A 22,203-nucleotide genomic window follows, 5' to 3' on the forward strand; every position below is an offset into this window, starting at 1 on the left:
GCGGTAATCATCTTCAACTTTCCGCATCTTTTCTTATTGGATTCTTAATATTCTTTCACGATTTGGGAATAAAATGTGGCCTAAAATTTCGAATCCTTTTTTGCTTTAATTAGTTTCTAGATGTTCGATGTTTAATAATGGTCTCTGTTCTAAGAAACAGAAATACTGAAGATTGGCAAGTGTACCATTTCAATTCCTTGTTATAATTTATATTTAATGTGTTAGTTTTGAATCTCTTGGTGTCCCGAAGATTCGTGTTTTCTGGAGAATCGTGCTGATTTGATTGAATTGAAGTTAGACTACAGAGAGCTTCGGAATGCATTCCATTTCATTTTTCTCTGTGATTATCGGGGACTAGTTTCCTTTTTCGCTTCTGTAGACAGAAGTTGTGCTTTCAAACTTGTAATGGTTTAGAATGGGGAATTCACCTAGTTATTGGCTGTTCTTTGGCAATATAAACGACTAAACAAGTAGTTGTAGTTGAGTGTTCCATGGTTGTCAGTGCTGCTGAATTGAATGCTTTGTTGCATAATGTCTTCTAATTGTTCATTTGTTCGTAGTGTTTAGACTTAACAATTTGAATAGTGTAGTTGTAAGTCGTTAGAACTGATAAAGGGCCAGCCTTGTTATTGGATGAGGCGCTCTCCAGACCTTTCAATGATGTGGATGCATTTCTGGTATTGGGTAGCCATATTTTAGTGCCTTGTTGATGAGTACTAGCATGTTCGGATTCCCCATTTGAAAGCTCTAAACAAAGGTTTTGGAGTTCTGAAAGTGAATCTAAATATGCATCCAAAACATGAAGGCCTCAATCATCTAAATAGTTGTAATTATTTTATACAGAAATTTTATTAGAATGGAAGAGAGTGTACAGAAGAGGATAAGCCATCCTCACTATGTAAGGTATAAGTAAGACATTGGCTTAGCTATGTAATGAAGCATGCCAATCCCTTTCAATGTCAGCTAAAGAAACCCTGTTAAACATCTCATGTTCTGTGCACCAAAGTGGAGCTAAAAAAAAAATCATGTCCAAATCAAATCAATATTTGAAAAGGAATAAAGTAAAATTCTGAAATTCCACTCTAACTATATGCACCGAGCACTGAAAAGATTGCAGATTGCCATAGTATCTTCACTGTTTTATGTGAGCCAAAACCTCTGAACTTATGAGGAGATAACATAACCCACAATTTCTCAAAGATACAGAAAGTGAAATTCACGAGATCTTGCCATAGGACAATGCAAAAAGGATGAGCTCCTGTTTGTGATGCTAAAAGACAATAATTAGCTATTGGTCTTTTGGACTCTTAGCAGCAAGATGATTAGTGTTTTGAGCATGTTAAGTGTAAAACCTCTTGGTTTGACCAATTGACGAAAATAATAACCACACTTTTTCAACCTAGGTGGAGTTGGATAAAATGCTCAAGTTATTTCATTAAATCCAACCATAGATCATGTACGTGGGCAAGTCATCTAAAATTTCATAATTTACTTTGAATATGTTGAGCTTCATTAGCAAATTGAAAAAATTGATAAAAATAATAATGAAATATCGATTGCTGGCAGTGGATCATTGTTCTGAGATAGTGTCCAGAGAATTATGATAACCAATCTGAGCTCTAAAGTTTCTGAGGCTAATTATCTTATTTATTTACTTATGATCTCAGGTTCATGGGGAGCTTGTTCAGGCAATTAAGGATGCAGAGGAAGGACTTCTTCACCTAAAACGGGCAAGATTATTACAGGAAGCAGATTTGGTGTTGCACAGCACTAATCTTTTTGCTGAAGAAGAGAAAGTAGAGGCTCTTGACCCCACAGATGTTGAACCAGAGCCACTGGAGGAAAGTTGTTATTCTGTTGGATCTAAATGCAGATTCCGTCACAAAGATGGGAGATGGTACAATGGTCAAGTGGTACAGTTGGATAAGTCAGCAGCGAAGCTTTCATTCCTTACTCCCACATCTGAGAACATGCTGGTACGTCCTCAAGATTGGTTACCTATTTCTATTACTTTGGTGACAACATATATTATTTTGGTTACCACAACTAATATATGAAAACAAAGGATTTCTGATAACAACAGTGCTCATAAATTATGCAAGTTCTTACAGAATTGACATGCGAAAATTTGGATCAAATTTCATCAATACAATAAATTAGGTAATTAGGCAACTCAGGCTTGGGAGGGGGTAGGTACAGAGTGAAGGTGTAGGGCTTTTTGAGGGAACTTTGCATGGACTTCAAATGGTGTAGTTTATCTATTATTTTCTTGTTTAATTATATATATATATGGTAGTAGTAGTATCAAACTGTGAGGGTTTGAGATTTTGAGTAAAATCATTTGCACATCTTGTGACTCAATTTCCAGTCCGTGTCTTGTGTTGTTTCCAGCTATCAAAGTTTTGTGTGTATGGAACTCTGAGATAATAGATTTCTGATGATATCATTTAATTGACCAAACAACATGTATTGAAAGTGATATTTTGACATATTATTAGATATTAATAATTAATATTAATGATATTATATATATTACCATTGTATATTGAACAAGGGCAGCATAGTGCAAGAGATCTGAGCAGGGTACATGTATACAGTCTTATCCCACAAGTGGGGAGCTGTTTCTAGGCTTGTAGCTTTTATGGTTCATAAACAACTACAGTGGCTTTCAAAACCAACAGCCAAATGAAATAGGTGGTTTGTAGGTTAGATTGTTGTTTCCTTGGCTAGTTAATGCTTACCATAGGGTTGGCTCACACATTTAACATGCAGCGATAAATGGGTCAGCTGGTCCATTTGACATCTCTTACTCAACCGAAATTAATGCCTTGTGTAAAAAGACTTCTCTAATAATGCATAATGTATGCTTATATGTGAAGTAATGTGCAATTGCTACTTATTTGAATTTTTTCTTTCCTTGTTGTCCTCAAAATTTGGGTTCAGAGTATTCAATAAAGTTAAGGTTTCTTTCCATGTCATTTACTAATACTAGAACACCCAAGTGCAGATCTGCAAGTTCTTTTTACAACAACGATGTCGATTTGGTACTAACTGTCGCCTGTCACATGGTAAGCTGCCATTATTAAGCACATTGAAGAAAATTAGATAGAGTTGAAATCAAAAGGATCTCTATCTTTGCAATTAACTCACATTATATTTTCCGTAAGTTTGGATATCTGATGGGCATTTCATCAAAGATATTCTTCACTACTATGTGAATAACATGGTGATCCAACATTAATCACTGGAACTTCAGCAATCAGCGTATAAAGGGAAAATCTTTTTTAGCTTTTAACTGTTTATTCATTATGTATTTCCATTAAGATATACTATTTGGATAACATCTCGAAATATGTTTAGTTATTCTGTCTATGAATAAGTTTCATTAGATTTATTCTGGGCAGGTGCTTGGCAATTCCTTTATGATTTGATGTTTATGGCATCTTAAGAGTTCTTTCAAGCTTCATTCGTTGAATGAATTCCATATATGGATTTTTTGACTGGATGCTTTAAGAATTAGCATACACAAGAAAATAATAAGGAAGCCGCCAAAAAAGCAGGGAAAAGAAATCATTGGCTTAGTGCTGTTAATCTTATTCAGCTATCTCTTACTTTTTGTAGTTCAGGAAATGAAGGGCTTGAAACGTTATAATCCCTAAGCTAGACTCTCCGCTCCTTCCTTCTAGACCCAACTTTTTATTGTTGGTCTGCTTTTTCCAGGATGAGGCCGTGAGGCTATTTTTATATAATCTGTTTTCTGGGTTTCCCTGTTTTTTTTTTTTTTTATGTATTTATATTTTTTATGTTGTGGTTGCTTAATATCATTTTCTTTTGTTTTTTGGGGTCATAGTGCTCATGTATCTGTTCAGCATATCACAGCCCACGCTATCTTTGTTTGCAGGAGTTGATGTTCAATTGTCCTCACTGAAGAAATATGTCCCAACAATATGGAAGCCATCCTTGGCGGGGTCGAGTATATGGGCAGTCTCAAATGCTCATGCGGGCATTTGGAAGCGAGCTGAGCTCGAGTCTTGGGACGAGGATGTCGGAGCTGGACAAGTTGTTTTCCGAGATGATGGAAGTTCAGCAAAGCTTGGGGCTGAAGAAATGGTATTGTCTGAGTATGCGGAAGTGAGTGACACAGAGAGTGATTCCAGCTTAGAACACTCCGACTCTAGTGACTATGAGGAAGAGGAATTGCAAGGTTTAGGATTTCTTGAGAGCACCAACCTACAAAGGGGTGTTCAGACCGAAACTGCTATATTTGCCAAGTGGGAGAACCACACTAGAGGCGTAGCATCGAAAATGATGGCTAATATGGGTTACCGAGAAGGAATGGGTTTAGGCGTAACTGGTCAGGGAATGCTAGATCCCATAACAGTGAAAGTCCTACCGGCAAAGCAATCCTTAGATCATGCACTTGAGTCTCAAAAAGGAGAAGAGGACACAGAGAAACAAAGCAAGAAACGGAGCCGAGGTGGTAAAAGAAAGCGCGATAAGAAATTCATGGAAGCAATTCGAGCAGCAAAAGAAGAAGAATCGAACGTAGACGTCTTTACACTAATAAATAATCAACTTGCAGTGCACGGCCAAGCTTTAAATGGTGGATCAGGGAAAAAGCAGAGCAAAGATTCCGCCGAAGTTAAAAAGGTGGATAGGCGAACGTTGATTGCGTATGAGGATGAGGTGAAGGATTTGAAGTTGAGGGTTGAGAAGCTGGAAGCAATAGTGAATATCAACAGAAAAGAGAAGGCTGTTTATGAGGCTGCTATGAGAAAATTAGCAGAGACACGCAAGGCATTAGCTGAAGCTGAAGCCACGCATGCCTCTGCATCAAATGCAGTTGTTAGCAAAGAAAAAGAGAAGAGATGGCTTAAGTTTTAGTTAGGACTTATGGCTCAGTAGTTTAAGTAGCTGCATGATATAATATAAAGCCTTCAATTCATTATAAAGCTATCACTTTAAGAAAACAAAGGCAAGGATATTTCACTAAATTAAGATATTGGTGAATTGATATAGATGTTGTATGTACATGTTATGTGATCCTTCTATTGAACGATGCATGCACTTTTTACTGATTCGGTAGATTTTGCTGTCCTTCTTGTTAGTTCTCAATTGCCACGTTTAAGACGATGGGAGGGTTGGTTAAAACGCACTGGGGACAAGTTTATTAAACTCTCTTGTTCACTTGTAAGGTCGTTTAGTGTTTACAAAGTTAGGTTCCTAGTCGAGTTCATGATTTTATTAAGTTATGATTTTGCAAGTTGAGTTTTACTATTCAGGTTCATCTAATCTTTGGAACCAAAGATACCTGGATGCGAGAGCTGATTATTCTTTAGAAGTGCATGTTTTGGATTGGATCCTAACATCATTCAGATTTTTTTCCCCCTTTCAGCATAAACATATTAGTGGAGTGGGGTCAAATTAATGAGGTTTAGTCACAAGTGATAATTTAGCTAGGTTTCTGATTAAATATCAACATCTTTGGTTGGGAACGTCATGTTCGTTTGTGATGTGATATAACTCTAGCTATGAACAATCATGGCAACAAATTATTGCGTAATCTTCTTTGCATGTTGATTGTTGGCAAAGGAAACAGGTAACGAGAACTTGCAAATACACGCAACCATGAAGTGACCCACGGACAACCATGTCCAAGAGTTGTTAATCTCGTTTAAGCTTTTATTGTTTTTTGTATAGGTATTTATTTTAGAATTTAATTTTAATATACTGTTTAAATTCAATTATTTAATACTACGTCAATAAAAATAATCACCTTTTAAGTTGATTGCATGATTAATTATCCAAAAAAAGAGACGTGATTAAACCACTGTGTAAATTACATTGTTAATGGACTAAAATTAAATTCTTTATCTTGAGATAATCTTATTCCAGTATTTAACAGTATGACTCTCCCAATAACATTAATTTTTAAATACTCAAAAGAGTGAGGATTCGACCAAAAACCACGGATTAATAGATCTGAGCATCTCTGTTGGTTAACCTTAATCTCAGTATATGCAGTTTGTCCCAAATAACATGGACAAGGCGTTTTCCTAAGAACTTATAGGTTATATTATTCTACACAGTTGTGTATGAATGTGAAGTGAAAAATCTCTTTAAAGTTCATTAGGTGCGTGAGACACATGATTTGTGAAATAATAGTAATGAAGGGAACTAAATAATTGGAGATTCACGTTGCAATGACAGCAACTTTCTTGTCTTGGACGAATGATGCAAATATTAATTAAGTACTCTTCAACCATTATATTGCTGTCGCTTTCTCCTTCACTAAATGCAAGTTAATTTATATTTTAATAATGTCGTCCCGTTTTAGGCTTGCATATCATTATTGTGAGATGTCACATTCATTTTGTGAAATTTTATCCAGTGCTATATTTGCAACTTCGTAGAAGCATAAATGTGAGGCTACGGTATAGTACATGTTACGATAATGGTCTAAAGCCAATAAGCCATTGCACCCAAGATTTTTTTGGCTTAATATGGCCTCTACGCAGACGAATTTGACCTAGGCCCAACATACACCTGTTGGAACTTATCACGATTTGATCCCCGATTTTTTTTTTTTATTGAAGATAAGAAGACTCGAATCCGCAACCTGTTAAGTGAGTATGGGGAGACTATGCCACTCGAGATCTAACTCATTGATATTTGATCCCCGATTCTCCTCTACCAAACGAGTCGGGACCTATGATACCCAGACCTGAACATAGGACACGATGTGATACGAGATTCACATACATATAGATTTTAAATTTTTATAAGATGTGAGAACACGACAAGTGTATAAAATATTTTTTAAATAAATCATAATGATATTTTGATATTTTGTTGATATTAAAATATAAATTAATTTTTTAATTTTGTAAAAGCTTTTTTTAATTATATAAAATATTTAAAATAATTTTTTATTTTAATAAATAATAATATATTATTTTTAAATTTATTTTAAGAATATATGTTAAATTTTATTCAATAAAATTAGAAAGACATATTACAGTCATGTCCTATTATTTATAAAAATATATCTTAACTTTTTATTTTTAAATTTAAATTATATAACGCTTGACACTTTTGTATTATGCATGCTAACCATCCATTTGTGGAGATTAATAGAGACGGAAAAATAACTAAGGAGAATATATTATCATTTATGTTTGTCATATCATCTAACCAGGAGATAATGTAATTAATGTATAATTTAATAATAATATTATATTATCCTTGAAGAATAATACATAATAAGATGATTAAGTGCACTTCTTCTTTTTCCTTTTTTTTTATTTTTTAATTTCGATATTAGCTTGTTTAGTGCACGAAGTTATATTGCTCAACAGATTAGGCATAAGATTTCTTTTTCATTTGTTTCTTAAACGACCAATAATCCTTCTTTTTTGTGAACTCCTAATCAAGAATATCTTCTCGCCAAAATATTGTTATATTCATCATAATCAATTTGTTGCTTTATTTCATCTCTTGTTTTTAAATCCAATCACTATAATGCTTTTCTACTCCTAATCAAGAGTATTTGATTGCATACAATTTTGGGGCATGCCTACTTATTAATTCTTACTTTCACACTACCTGAGGTTCATTTTGGATTTGGGATTACATGTTGAAAAACGTGATGTGGTGTGTAACTGTGTACTAGATAAAGAATATGTTAATATTGGAAGTATAAACACTACATAAAATTAGTCTCACATTAAAATAAGAAAGAGTAAAAATTTTTTGTCTATTTTTTTAAAAGATAAAATGATCCTATAAAAAAAGGGATGCTGCGTCTCTAATAAACTTATTTTAGGACAATATGATCTTTTTTAAAAAATTTATTAAATAATAAAAAAATAATTTTATAGAAATTTTATTTATAATTTGTGAGAGTTTAAACTATTAATAAATTTATTTTTAAATTTTTTTTCTAATAATGGTTAAGATGTCAAAAAAAGAAAAAGTAATTATAATGAAAAAATCTTTCAAAAAAAAATAGTGTTGCATAAAAAATGAGAGAAGAGAATGGTGATGTTGATAATATTGCTTATATTGATGGTGGTAGAAGAAATAATGATAATGCTAGATATGCTTACATAATTGAAATAGCAAAGATAAAAATTATAAAAATAATTGTGACAAAAACAGTAATAGTAATGATAGTAGTTGATTTTATTGTAGAAATTTTTTTGTAAAGGTTTAAAAAAGCCAAAAATTACAAATAAAAATCCTACCATACTAATTTTTGTTATTATTTAATGATTTTTTTAATAAAAAAATTGTATTGTCCCAAAATAATTTAATTAAGAGTTGAAATGTCTTTTTCTTTTGAACAGAGATTGCCTTATCTTTTGAAAAAATAGAAAGAGACCGATCGAATTGGGTGTTTACTCTAAAATGAAAAACATATTAATTTGACATATTAAAATTTTGAATTAGATATAATATCTTCTCATCTTAAGTTTTCTTACTTAATTTCTTTCAATTTTTTTTAGTGAAAAACTCTCTAAAATGACCCAATCGAATGGGGAAATGGATCCCTCATATATGATGAAAGTAAAATATGAACTCCTTGACAATAAGGCTGTGTTTAGTTTTGAAATTAGAATAAGATAAGATATTGAAAATAAGATACAAATGATACATACACAAAAATTGATGTTCTTATATTTAGTTTAGTAATAAAATAAAATAAATTATAAAAAGTCTAATGTCTTTATATCTTTCTTATTAAAATGGACACAAAATACACTAATTCAATATCTCTAAATATAATGTCTCTATTCATATCTTATCTGTCAAAAGTGATTTTGTGTTTCTGCATCTCTGTCTTAGTGTCTCTATTAATATCATATCGTATCTTTTAAGAAAAATTATTAAAACAAATATAAAATTTAGTTATATTGAAATAAATTTAAAATGAAATGAAATTATGTTGAAAACAAAATCATTATTTATATTATAATGAAGCAAATAAAAGACAAAAAATATAAAAATTCAAATTTATACATAAAAATTAAATAAACCATGAATGTGTGATGTTAACAATTAAAATATATTAGATCTTTGTATCATTATTTCTTTATTTGTAAAAGTGTAACAAAAAATTGTTTTTATGACATTACCTATTTTAATACTTAAGAGACCAAATTTAGGTTAAAATAGTAGATTTTAGAGTTTACATGAGTTTATGCAAATTTTTGCACTTTACCCAAATTCAGCTAAAGTCTCATTTAAATTTGAGTTAGTTAATAAGTTAACTTATTTTAATAATATAAACTCGTAAGAGCTTAGAGTTAACTCCAGAGTTTAATGACCAAAATTAAACTAGAACATATTTTATATAATAGATTTAGATTTAAGTACTTTATTGCTATATACAAAGATTATTTTAGTAGGCATATTTGAAAGTTTTTTATGAACTTAGAAGCATAATTAATGTTTTGATAGTGATATATCAACAATTCCTATATAAACACAAGACATGGTCACACTCACATGAAAATTATAAGTAGAGTCTAGCTATAAATTAAATAAAATAGAAATAAACTTTTTTTCACACTGTTATTTGCTGAAAATTAAATGTATGAGGTATCAACCCACTTAAATTTTCATATACCAAAATAAAAATACAATAAAAAGCTATGAATATCCCTTGTTTCTTTTTAAATATTGTATGTGTGTTAGTGTAGATTCCAGCTTTCTTCCACTACTACTTGAGGATCAATAGTGGCCAGCAGCCAAAAAGATCACAATCAAATTATTATTATTATAATGTTCTTATCTAAGAAAGATTCCGGCTAATTTGCACCAATCCATCAAACCAACCAAAACCATCCATTAACTATACATATTGTGGTCCACAATGAATCAAGATTCCAATCACATTAATTAAGAAGCTAATAAGTATGAAGTATGAAGTATGAATGAATGGAAGAATAAGCAGCTTAATTGTTTGTGAGGTCCACTACAAATACTACCAAGCAATTAGTTGATGGCCGGTCACACAAATTTTCATTTGGATAATGACACATCCAACATCATCTTAGTCTCTAGAAACATGCATGCTAGGTCCCCTTCACACTTTCATATAACAGAATAATGCAATTTATGTATACATATCAAAGTTAAGTGCTGTCTCTTATTAGTTAGTTATTTATATCATCCTATAAAAGAAGCAACATATGTTGGTTGAGATACTGTAAATATCTCTCTATCTTTTTGAGATATTATTCGTAACTTTTGATTTGCACGAGGTAAAATATTTTAGAGATTTCGATTTATACTCTGTTCACACCAAATTGGAAGAATAAGTTGCGAAGACATTCTGATATTTAAGTTAATAGCGTTTATAGGTGATAATGATAGTTTTATATTATTTTTTACGAGTTACGAGTTTTTTGATTCTGTTTTATATTTTTTTTGAGTATCCGTTAGATATTTATTATCCTAGATATGTGTTTCATTTTCTTAGATTTTTTATTTTATCGATTAAGGTTGTCTTTTATTGTTACGTTATTTGTGTAACGTTCGAACTTGTATAATTGGATTTTTTATTATTTGTTTTTATCCAGAATAGTATCTCAACTCAAGTTTTTTTATTTACGACCTTGTCAAGTATATCCGAGTTTTAGTGGATCAAGCCCAATTGGATTTTTTGGTTTTTTTGGGCGCCAAAAAACTTGGAAAGTCCTTTCAATTTCTTCGAGCGGTTTTAACTTTTCATCAATTTTCGAACTGTCAGCTTTAATTCACATTTTTCTCTCTTTCCATAAATCAATATCACATTTAATTCTACTAAAAAGAACTTCTACTCCTTCTTCCATTCTTAAATTCACTCTAAAAATCATTCTTCTCCTTCAAAGAAAATTTCTCCTCCCTCTCATTTTCTTCGAGTTCTTGGGCATTCGGAGCTTTCTCTTCTTCTTATATTGGTAGCTGTTAATTGTATTCAGGTAGGAAAACTTATCTTTTCTTTGTTTTTCTTTTCTTGTTCTGCTGCTTATGAATTCAAAAATGACTCGTAGATGAAAATTTTCTTCTTCTCATTACTCTTGCATATGCATAACTTCATTTGAATTTGTTTCATTCTTCACTTCTAATTTTGAATGTTTAAGTAATCGAACGTTTTAGTAAGGGTACCACTGTTTAATTTTTCTCTACTTAATGCACAAGTGATTTTAGGTTTTTCTTCTTTTTTGAAAATTTTAGAGTTTTTATTCTCTAGAAAAAACATAGAAAATTTCCCTCTGTGACATAGTAGTGATGTCCCTTAGGTATATCCGAAATGCCGAGGAAGAAAATAATAGCTTCTCGTGAATGAGTTGGGACGTCGTCTTCAGGACCACCTCCGTGTCCTGCCCCAACTCAGTGGGTGGATCCCTATTCTTGGGTTTCTGAGGATGTGAAGTTCACTCCTTTCATGGTTGCTCAAGAAGATTTAGATGCCTTGCGAGAAGTCGGGGTTATCTTTAATTCTGACTTGAAGAATTTATATGTCCTTTTTGTTCCTCAGAGAAATGATTGTCTCTGTCACTATAACCACTATGCAGGCTCTCGGCCTGATTGGCTATGGATGTACGAGACTCTCTTTATCCGCTTCGGAGTTCGTCTTTCCTTCACCGACTTTCAGTAGGATATCTTAAGATATACTGGATGCGCTCCCTCACAGTTGCATCCAAATACTTGGGCCATCATCTGAAGCTTTGAGCTTCTATGTTCTTTTTCTACTTTTTCAACTTAACAATGCCTTTTAGTTCTCAAGGTCACGGGTTCATCTCCTTCCGTGGTAACTCGAATAGGAGGATCTTTAACATCTTTGAAAAATCTTATCAAGATTTTAAAGAGATTTTTTAAGATAGAGAGAGTAGAGGGAACTACACCTTTTTCATGACTTTGAAAGATGAAAAAACATTTAATTTGTATTGGAACTTTAATGTTTTTCTCCCAAGATTCAATTACAAGGTGTTAATGCTTCTGAGTTCACAAGTATTTAGCTATTTTTGGAACTCTGGAATAACCAACCTCTGAATCTTTTGACTATCTTGGCTGACGAGCATGCTGCTCGAAATGCTGTTGGTAAATGTTTGCCTCTTTTGTTTTTTGCTTAACAACCTTACGCCCTCTCTTTGTAGTTGACATGGCTAGCGGCTTAGAAGCTATTATAGCAATGAAGAGGAGGTTGGCTTCTTCTGATCCTACCCAAAATGTGAATCCGGGTAGTGGGGACAAAGTTTCTTCTTCTGCCACTTTAAGCGACATACCTCTCCCCCAAAATTTAATTCGGGAATTGGTCCCGAGGTTCAAGATGTTGACGACCTTTCTCCTATTAACTCTCCTAAAAATAAGAAGCAAAAGAAAGGGAAAGATCAAGTTAAAGTAGCAAAAGTTTCTCCTTCGACCTCCTTTGGTTGCATTTTGGAAACGAAGTTTCAATTTCCTGAATTTGTTGATGAGTATTTGTTGACTAAGATGACTAAGTCAGGCTTAGCCAAACTTCCTATTGAGGAAACTTTACCTTGGGTCCAGAGAATACTACTTCGATCGGTCACTTATTGAGAGATGCCGAGAAGGAGTTTGCTGTTTTTCGATATGAGATTTCGAAGCATGAGAAGGAGTTGAATGAGGCTAAGTCGGAGGCTCAAAGTTTGAATGAATCTTTGACTACCCTTAAGGAGGAGAAACAGAGCCTTCAGAGAGGAAGCAAAAAGTACTTCCAAAGAGAAATATAAGAAACAAATTTTTGAGTTTATGCAACATATTGACGAACTCTCCACCTCGGTCAAGAAAGCCAAGCAAGCTGCCGTGGATAGAGTGTTTAATGTCGAAAAGAACATGCTTGAGCATATTAAACTTTTAGCTCTCGACTTGGACATCTCCAGAGTCGGTACTTTTAAGAAAGTAATTGATGAAAAGATAGTTAATATAATTTAACTTTCCTTTGTAAGGTTTTCTAAGTTTTATTTTGCATCTTATGAACAAAACTTCTTTTCTGTTTTTTCGGAATTTATTTGGCTATAACAGACATTTATTTAGATCATTATTTACACTTTAAGTGCTTTAATTATATTTTACCATTTTTCTGGCTTTGAATTTGAAAATACGTTATTTTTGGATGAACCCTTCCGTTGTTTAGGTTTCTTGGCGTTTATTCATGTGATCAAATTTAAACTATGCAGTTATTTTTTGACAATTATTTTATCAAATCATATGATGAATTCAATACAAAATTTTTAAAGTAAGGCCTCATTAAAAACCTAAATTAATAGGAAAAGAGTGTCTTTTATTCTAATGTCAAAAATATTTAAGGACAACACTTACTCTAATATCGAGACTCCTAAGGATGATACTTCTTTAAGTGAATAGCATTCCACGTCCTCGGGATCTCGGAACCATCCAAGCTTTCTAATTTATAAGCTCCTTTGCCTAGACTTTTCTTGATTATGAAGGATCCTTTCCATGTGGGAGCCAACTTTTTCTGAGTACCCGAGACTCCAGCATCAGCTTGTCTTAGCACGAGGTCGCCAATTTGGAACTCCTAGGTTTAACCATAGTGTTATACCTTTTTGCAATTCTCTGCCTTAAGGCCTGCTCGAATAAGTTGGCTGCGGATCTTACTTTATCAATGAGATTTCGATCAGAGTGATTTCTGTATTTTTGAGGAGTAACTGTGGGCTAGCCGGCTAGGTTCACCAATTTTCACCGGTATCACTGCTTCCTCCCTGTAAGTAACTCGAAATGGCGTTTTTCCTGTAGAGGATTGGGGTTTAGTGAAATAAGACCATAGTACCAACCATACCTCGTTAACCCACAATCCTAGAAAGTTGTCTAATCTCTTTTTCAAACCTTTGAGGGTTATTTTATTTGCGCCTTCTACTTGGCCATTGACTTGTGGATGTTCCCCTTAAGAATTCTTGAAATTGAAAATCTGCAAATTGAGTCCCATTATTTATCACTATTGTCTCAGGAATCTCGAAACTCGTGAAGATGTCTCTCCAAACAAACTTCCGATATTGAGACGCTGTTATTTTTTACAGTGATATAGCGGATCCACTTAATGAAATAATCAATTGCCACTATAAAAAACTTAACTTGGCCAGGTCTATAGGAAAAATGTCCTAATAAATCTACTCCCCATTTTGCAAAAGGTCTTGTCAGAATCACGAAAACGAGCTCCTGAGGTGGGGTTTGGTGGAGATTGCCATGGATCTGACACTTTTGACATCTCTTTACATACTCTATTACATCTTTTATTATTGTGGACCAGTAATACCCGGCTCTTATGACCTTCTATGCCAACGACTTGCCTCCCATATAATGTTCACAACACCCTTCATATATCTCTTGCAACACATAATTTATTTGTTGAGATTTTAGACATTTAAGTAGGGGCTGCTAGATGCCTCTTTTATATAATTGCTCATTAATCATGGTATATTTGGCTGATTTTAGGCGTAACTTCTTGGCTTCCTTCGAATCGCTAGGAAGAATACCATATGGATCTAATTAGGTAGTGACATTTCCACTTTGTGACACAGTAATGTCGAAAATACCTATAGATGGCTCCGAAAGTACTTCTTGAATTAGGCTTCGGTTACCACTTCCTGATTTGGTACTGGCTAACTTTGATAAGACGTCAGCTTGTGTGATTTGTTCTCGGGGCACATGCTTAATACAAAATGATTTAAAGTTTAAAATTTTGCTTTGTACTTTCTTTAGATATAATTGTAATAGTAGGTCCCGTGCTTGATACTCACTATTAACTTGGAAGATTACAATTTAGGAGTCATTGAATACTGTAAGCTTCGTTACTCCGACCTCATATGCTAACGCCAATCCTGCAATTAGAGCTTCATATTCAAGTTGATTGTTTGAGATTGGAAAATCAAACTTGATGGAGCTTCAATAATGGCCAAATCTTCGCCTTTACTCGGGATGATTCCTGCACCCCCAGATCTCGTATTCGAAGCTCCATCAACATGGAGCTCCCAAGTTGGTTGTTCGGGAGTTGAGTAGGTCATTTTAGCCAAAAAATCTACCATCACTTGTGCCTTTATAACAAAGCGTGGTTCGTATTGTATATCAAATTGTGATAATTCTATCGACCAGCTCATCATCTGACCTGCCAAATCTGGTTCTTGCAAAACTTTTTTAATCGGTTGGTCGGTTCGTATAATTATTAGGTAACTTTGAAAATATTGTCTTAACCAACATGCCGATGTTAATAGTGCAAAAGTGAGTTTTTTTTTTTTTAATTTTGAGTATCTTAATTTGAGACCTTGAAGGACCCTACTAATAAAATACACAGGTCATTATTGTTTGCTTTCACCTTCCAACACTAAGATTGAAGCTACAGACTCATCGGTTATAGATAAGTATAAATATAACGGCTTTCTGGGTTCTGGTTTTACTAGGATAGGAGGAGAAGATAACAAAGTTTTAAAGCATTTGAAGGCATCCTCACACTCTTCTATCAATTCAAAAGTGACCCATTTCCTCATTAATTTAAATAAAGGCTTTGCTTTTTCAATAGAGGTGCCTAGAAATCTCGATAAAGCAGCTAAACGATCTGTGAGCTTTTGCACCTCTTTGAGGCTCTGAGGACTTGACATATCTAAAATAGTTTGACATTTTTTAGGGTTAGCTTCAGTACCTCTTTGGGTTACCATGAACTCGAGAAACTTTCCTCCTCAAACGCCAAATGCACATTTAGTTAGGTTCAATCTCATCTTATGGAGTCAGAGGCAATGGAAGGTTTCTCGCAAATCAATAATCAAGTTGGCATCTGCTTTGGTCTTTATCAACATGTCGTTGATGTAAACCTCTAAATTCCTCCCGATCTGCTTTGTAAATACTTTAGCCATCAATCTCTGATAAGTGGTTTCTGCATTTTTTTAAACCAAATGGCATTACGGTATAACAATAAATTTCTCATGGAGTGATAAATGCAATTTTATCTTCATCTGGTTGATACATTAGAATCTGGTTATAACCACTGTACATATCTAAAAAACTTAGTGTCCGATAACCAGATGAAGAATCAATCATATTGTCAACAACCATGTTAAATATGTGAGTTCTCTAATAAAACCAGCATTCAACAGTCCTTGCACTTGTCTTTTGACCTCGTCAGCTCAGTCTTGTGATATCTTGTAATGTCATTGTATGACCGGTTTGTACAAGGGATCAATGGCAAGCTGATGGGATATGAACGTGGGATCAATTCCAGACATATCGGATGGCTTCCATGCAAACAAATCGACATTACCTCTTAAGAAAATTTGGAGTTCTGACTTCAAGGAATAGGGTAAGTCTTTATTGATCAATGTGTACTTTTCTGCATCATTTCCAATTTGAAATTTTTTCAAGTTCTCGTTGGGCTCATGTCTTGGTTTCTCCTGAATTTGAAAATCCAAATCTACTAAAAATACACATGTCGACTCCTTTGCCTTGTCCCTTAGGGTTAAACTTGCATTGTTGCATTTGATAGCTGCTACTTGATCTTCTCGGATTGTTGCTACCCGACCTTCAGTCGTCAGATACTTCATGCACAAAAATCATTAAGCATTTTTCATCTGAGAATGACATTAGAAACTGTCGAATCCTTTAGAATGACAAACTCTGCCTACCCAACTAGAGCTTCCAAACCCTCCCCTATTGTGAAGAAGAGGTCGGGCTTGATATAGTGATCTTCCAAACCCATTACCCTAGGCAAATGTAGTTTGAGATGTTGATCTTTAAGGCCTAAAGCACCAAACGTGTTTTTGAACAACAAATTCGAATATGCTCTTGTATCAACCAAGATTCTCTTTACAATTTCATTTCGTAATTAGTTGTTATCACTAAAGGCTCATCATCTTCTAATGTGACATGTTGGAAGTCCTCGGCAATAAATTAAATAGTCCAAAATTCTGTATTTTTAGGACCTCAAAACTTATAATCTTGGCATCATTTTTTACTGCATTTCTGGATTTTTGATGTATGAGTAATTGAGTATCTTTAGTTGTTTTCTTTAGTATTTCTTTCAATAAAAATTAGTGATTTTCTAAATATATAAGTGTGACATCATTCACCTTATAAATTAATTTTTGGAATTAAGTTAAAGCTACTAATCTCAATAAATAAAATATTTGGTTAAAAAAGAAAAACTATTTAATTTCTGCTCGCTCAATCACTCTAGGATGTAATCACGAGTTTAGTTTTAATTATTGAGTTTTGAAGATTTTGGAGGATTAAATTCCATTTATGAGTTTTATTATTTAGAGAACAAATTAAAGGTTTTTGAGGTTTTTGTGAGCTCTCTTTTCAAATTCCTTAATAACTTCAATTTTCAAGTCCTTTCAAATTGAGAAGATTTATTTGAGAATTTATTATTTTATCCGTAATTATTTGTGTCACGAAAATATTAAATTTAATATGTTATTAAATTAAAAAATAAAATTATAATAACTTAAAATTATCTTATTTAACTTAACATCTTTAATTACATATTTATTATATTTAATGTTATTTAATTATTTTAGTAGTAATTAAATAATATAAAATAAAATAACCTTAAATTAATTTGAGCTAATTTTCTATAATCTTTCAAACATTTTTGTTTAAACTCGTGAACAATAGAGAATTAAAACTCTTAAGTCCTCTCTTTCTTTTTCTTTTTTTTTTTTAAGTCTTCTCTTTCTTTTTCTTCGCAACTCACGAACATGCCCTAAAAAAAATATTTTAGAAAAGGGGAAAAAAAATAATCCACTTACCCAGTAGAACCGCATATGTGTTTTCTACAACTCACACTCAGTAGTGCACTTGCCATTATTTATAAAAGACAAGAGATAATGAATTTTTCTCCTAACTATACCCGTTGTATTCTTTTTATTAAATTAAGAATTAAAAGACACTCTTACCTAGCATAATTCAATAATAACAGTAAAAAAAATGTACTTTTTATTAAATATTTTTTATAACTTCAATTCGTGTACATTTTTATTTGAAATTCAAACATTTAATTATAAATAATTAATGATATTTTGGAATTAACACAGTAACTAAAAAAGTAGTTTCTTTTACTTCAACTACTTTATTAGTGGTAAAATTAAAATGGCTTTCAATTTTATATTTAATATACATATTTGCAAAAATACATATATAATATTATAATGAATAATAATAATAATCATTTAGTATAATAATAATAATATCTATTTTTACTCAAAAAATATGCAACTTGACAAACCTCGCACTAGTCAAGTCGTTAGTTATAAAACTAAAATAATTATGATAGTTGAGCCGTCTGTCCTCTTCAGAGTGGGTGAGTTCAAGTCCCACTTCAGTCATTATATATTTAAATTTAATTCAAGTTGAATCAACCAAATATGCTATTATTTTTGCTTAACCAGATATTTCAAAATAACAAAAAAAAAAAAAACAATTAACCAACCATTTTTTGTGTGCTTTTTTTAAGTAAATTTATAAATAAAAAATAAATATTGTACTATTTTAATAAATTTTTTACGAAGTATATATACAATATCAGTTTCTTCAATAATTTTTAATATACTGAATTAATTTTTAGTATTAACTTATTTAATTAAAATAAACCAGATAAACAGTTCAATATTAAAAAAAATTAATCCTTTTCAAATTCTTTTGATAAAATTGTAATTGGTTATATCTTTGTCAAAATTTCTATTTACTGCAATACTTGCACAAAAAAGTTATTAGTAAAATATATACCATCTTTATTAAATTTCTACACTTCTTTATCATGCGCTCCTTCTAATAAGGTAGTCAAGTGCAAGACACTAAAAAATTAGTTTAAGAGCTCCAATTTCTATTGGTGGAGTTCTCACCTCCATAAAAAATTTTACTCATTAAAATTTATTCCAAAATTCACAATTTCGTATTACAAATTCTTTTTTGTTTGAATCTGATAAAAGTCCAAAATAAAAATCTTTCAACTTTTCACATTGTAACTATGTGTCTTTTTAAAAATCTAATTCTTCTACTATTCCTTTTCTCCATAGCCAACCTACTAGTTATATAACTATATCTTCAGCATCACATTTTGATATTTATTCTTTTTAAAAAAAAATCAAAGATAAAAAAATTCAAACCTATAATTTTTAGATAAGTATAAAAAATTATGCTATTTGAGTTATAATTTATGGACATATTTTGATATTTATCTTATGCATAAATAAAAATGATACTTTATTCATTATATAAATAGATAAAAATATAAACATCAGTTCATAAATACACTTCAAGAATTTAAGGAATAATTTTTTTTTCGGCCAAGAAAAAAATTGAGTGAGAAAGGGGGATGAAAATGTAATTAATTGGTCATAAAATATTTTTGAGTTTGATTTTTTATTGAGTTTGATCTAGTTTAAAGTTTGTTTAAAGAATTGACAGATTTTTTTAAATATTAAAAAAATAAAGTATATATTTTATCTTTAATGTTTATATTTTTTTAAATATTTTCTAATTAATTTTGTTGGTTTTGTCTCCAATATTTTCGATTCATTAAATTTTGTTTCTAACATTTTTTAATTTGTGTTAAAATTATCTTAAAAAAATTTTAATTTTGTCCCTAAAATTTTATATCAAATTAACGTTTAGGAATAATTTTGATACAAATCGAAAATGTTAAAGACAAAATTGAATGAAACTAAATGTTAAAAGTATTTAAAAAAAATCACAAACATTAAAGACAAAAAATATACTTAAAAATTATTTATATCAAAATTTTGAACTTAAAGTATTTAAAATGGATTTAGATCCTCTAACTTTTAGATTTTCACTTTAGAAGATAAAATTAAATCTCTCACCGTTGAATATTTTCTCTCTCATGTTTTCTCTTGATCCTACCTATAAAATAAATGGTGATAGATCATACTTTACCCTCTAAAGTAAGTTTCAAAATTTAGAGGATCCAAATCCATTTAAAATATATAGAACCATTTATAATAAAATATAATAAATCTATAAAGTTTAATAACTTTTTTAGCTATAAAAAGTATTTATATATTTATTTATATCTTAATAGATCTAAACATATCTAAGGCTGCGTTTGTTTTTGAGAACAAGACAGTACAAAACACTGATGGACAGAGACACAAAATTTTGTATTCTTGTATTCTGTTTGGTGATAAACTAGAACAAATTATGAAAATCTAATTTATTCTTATTTTTTTCATTCAAAAAATTTGAGATGAAAAATATAATAATAAAAATATATAATTATAAAAAATTAACAAAACTAATGAAAAAAAGAATAAAAAATAAGTTGTGTCTCTTGTTAGTGTTCATGTGTCCTTCCTATCAGGATAAACACAAAATATACTAATTCAGTATCTCTGAACATATTGTCTCTATTCATGTCTTTTCTATCAAACATAATTTTGTATCTTTGTGTCTAATGCAGCCTAACATATGTCAATTAGGGGGAAATAAACAATCTGGTATATTTCCACCTCTATTGAGAATGGTAATAAGTAGTAGAGGAAAAAAAATGCATGTTATGATATGTTCTTAGTTAAAAAAAATATAGGAGTTGCAAATCAAATGACAACGCTCAGCAGGTTTCTTGAAAGCCACTTCTTTATAATCAAAGTTTAAATTATGTGAATGTCCCGTTAGGTTCTTAACCTTTTTATGTAGTAACAATTATTGACGGAAGGTGAGTATAAACGTTGGGTTTCAATGAAAATACCACAAAATCATATCCATATAAATATAATGGGGTGTGTAAGAAAATATATAATGGGTTTGTTTGTTGTTAAAAGGTACAAGTTTATATAAGATTATTATTGAAATTTTTATAAAATAACTTCAATTAGTCAGTTATAAAACATTTTAAAAGATCAACTAATATTGTGACGTAGAATGTTTTTTTTCTCTTTTCATATATGTGTTGTTTTCCTTCTTCTTAGTATGTCATGTAAATGCGACTCTCTTTCTCTCTTTATTCGTCTTACTCTTTTATCTTAGAAAATACCAATATTATTAGTTAAGAAAATACACTGAAGTATGTAACTTAGTGTAGACTAGCTATCACAAGTTAAATAAGATAATAATTAAGAATAAGTACCCTCTTTTAAGGATTAATTATTTTATAGAATAATTAAGAGAGGTTAAGGTATTTTTTAAAGTTGATCTTACATCAAAGTACTATCAGATCATGACAAGGGATGAATATATATCTAAGATTGCCATTAGAACGAGTTATGGATATTATGAGTACACCGTAATGTCTTTGGTTTGACTAACGCTTGCGCAGTAGTTATGGATTATATGAACCATATCTTTAGACTTTACCTAAATAATTTTGTGGTAGTTTTTATAGATGATATTTTAGTATATTCCGCAAGTGACAAAGATCACGAGGAACATTTGAGAGTTGTGCTAATCATTTTGAGAAAACAGAAGTTATATGCTAAACACTCAAAAAGCGAATTTTGGATGAAAGATGTTAAAAGTTGTAGAAGGATTAGAGAATGAGGGGTTGAATCTATGACCTTTTTTTATGTTATTGAAATAACCCTTTAAAACAAACTTTTAAATTCTGATTCTGTTTGAATCCAGCAACGAAAAATTTATAAGACAATTTATTTTTGTCTCATGAATATCAGAAAACAGAACAGAGTAGGGAAGAGAGAAGCTGACACCATCATGTATCATGGTTCAGTTGCCTTGTGCAATGCAACCTACATCCAGTCTCCACCACAACGGTGGTGGAATTTTCACTATAGTTAAGGTATTACATACACCAATTCCACAGGATCGACACAATCCTTTCACTCTCAAGTTCTAACCTAACTTGACTTGGTTATGCTAATACCTAACTATTCACTTTTAGTGCTAACCCAACTAAGAAAGGGGTACCTCACAGGTACAAGATACAAGACACGGAATCTACTTAAAGAAATATGAAATAACTCTAAACTTTTCACTCATGTGTATCTCTCTGCCTCTTTCCACTCTTAGGCTCTTTCAATGACTCTCTCATTCAGCCTTTTACCTCAAGAAATTGCAGAAAGATAAACATTGAAAAGTAAATTACAATCTGTAAAACATGAAGGAGATTGATGCTTCAACAGCCTCTTTGCTATGTGATAAACCAGATTTGCTAGCCTCTGATTCAGTTCTTCATTCTGGCGGAATGCTCATTTGACTAGGAAGCACTGTCCAAGT

The 22,203-nt window shown here is 31.5% G+C and overlaps 1 protein-coding gene across 1 annotated transcript in view; it reads left to right on the forward strand.

Moving 5' to 3' along the window:
* Positions 1-5,411, forward strand: part of LOC107468707 (zinc finger CCCH domain-containing protein 18) — a gene marked incomplete in the record, with an annotated part of 5,613 nt that extends 202 nt beyond the window's left edge. Inside the window, 3 exon segments of the mRNA XM_052254233.1 lie at positions 1,668-1,976; positions 3,008-3,068; positions 3,902-5,411. Coding sequence (XP_052110193.1) covers positions 1,668-1,976; positions 3,008-3,068; positions 3,902-4,884 — 1,353 coding nt within the window.
* Between the last annotated feature and the right edge of the window lie 16,792 nt (positions 5,412-22,203).

The sequence above is a fragment of the Arachis duranensis genome, chromosome 1 (assembly GCF_000817695.3).
Source record: "Arachis duranensis cultivar V14167 chromosome 1, aradu.V14167.gnm2.J7QH, whole genome shotgun sequence".
Lineage (NCBI taxonomy): Eukaryota > Viridiplantae > Streptophyta > Magnoliopsida > Fabales > Fabaceae > Arachis > Arachis duranensis.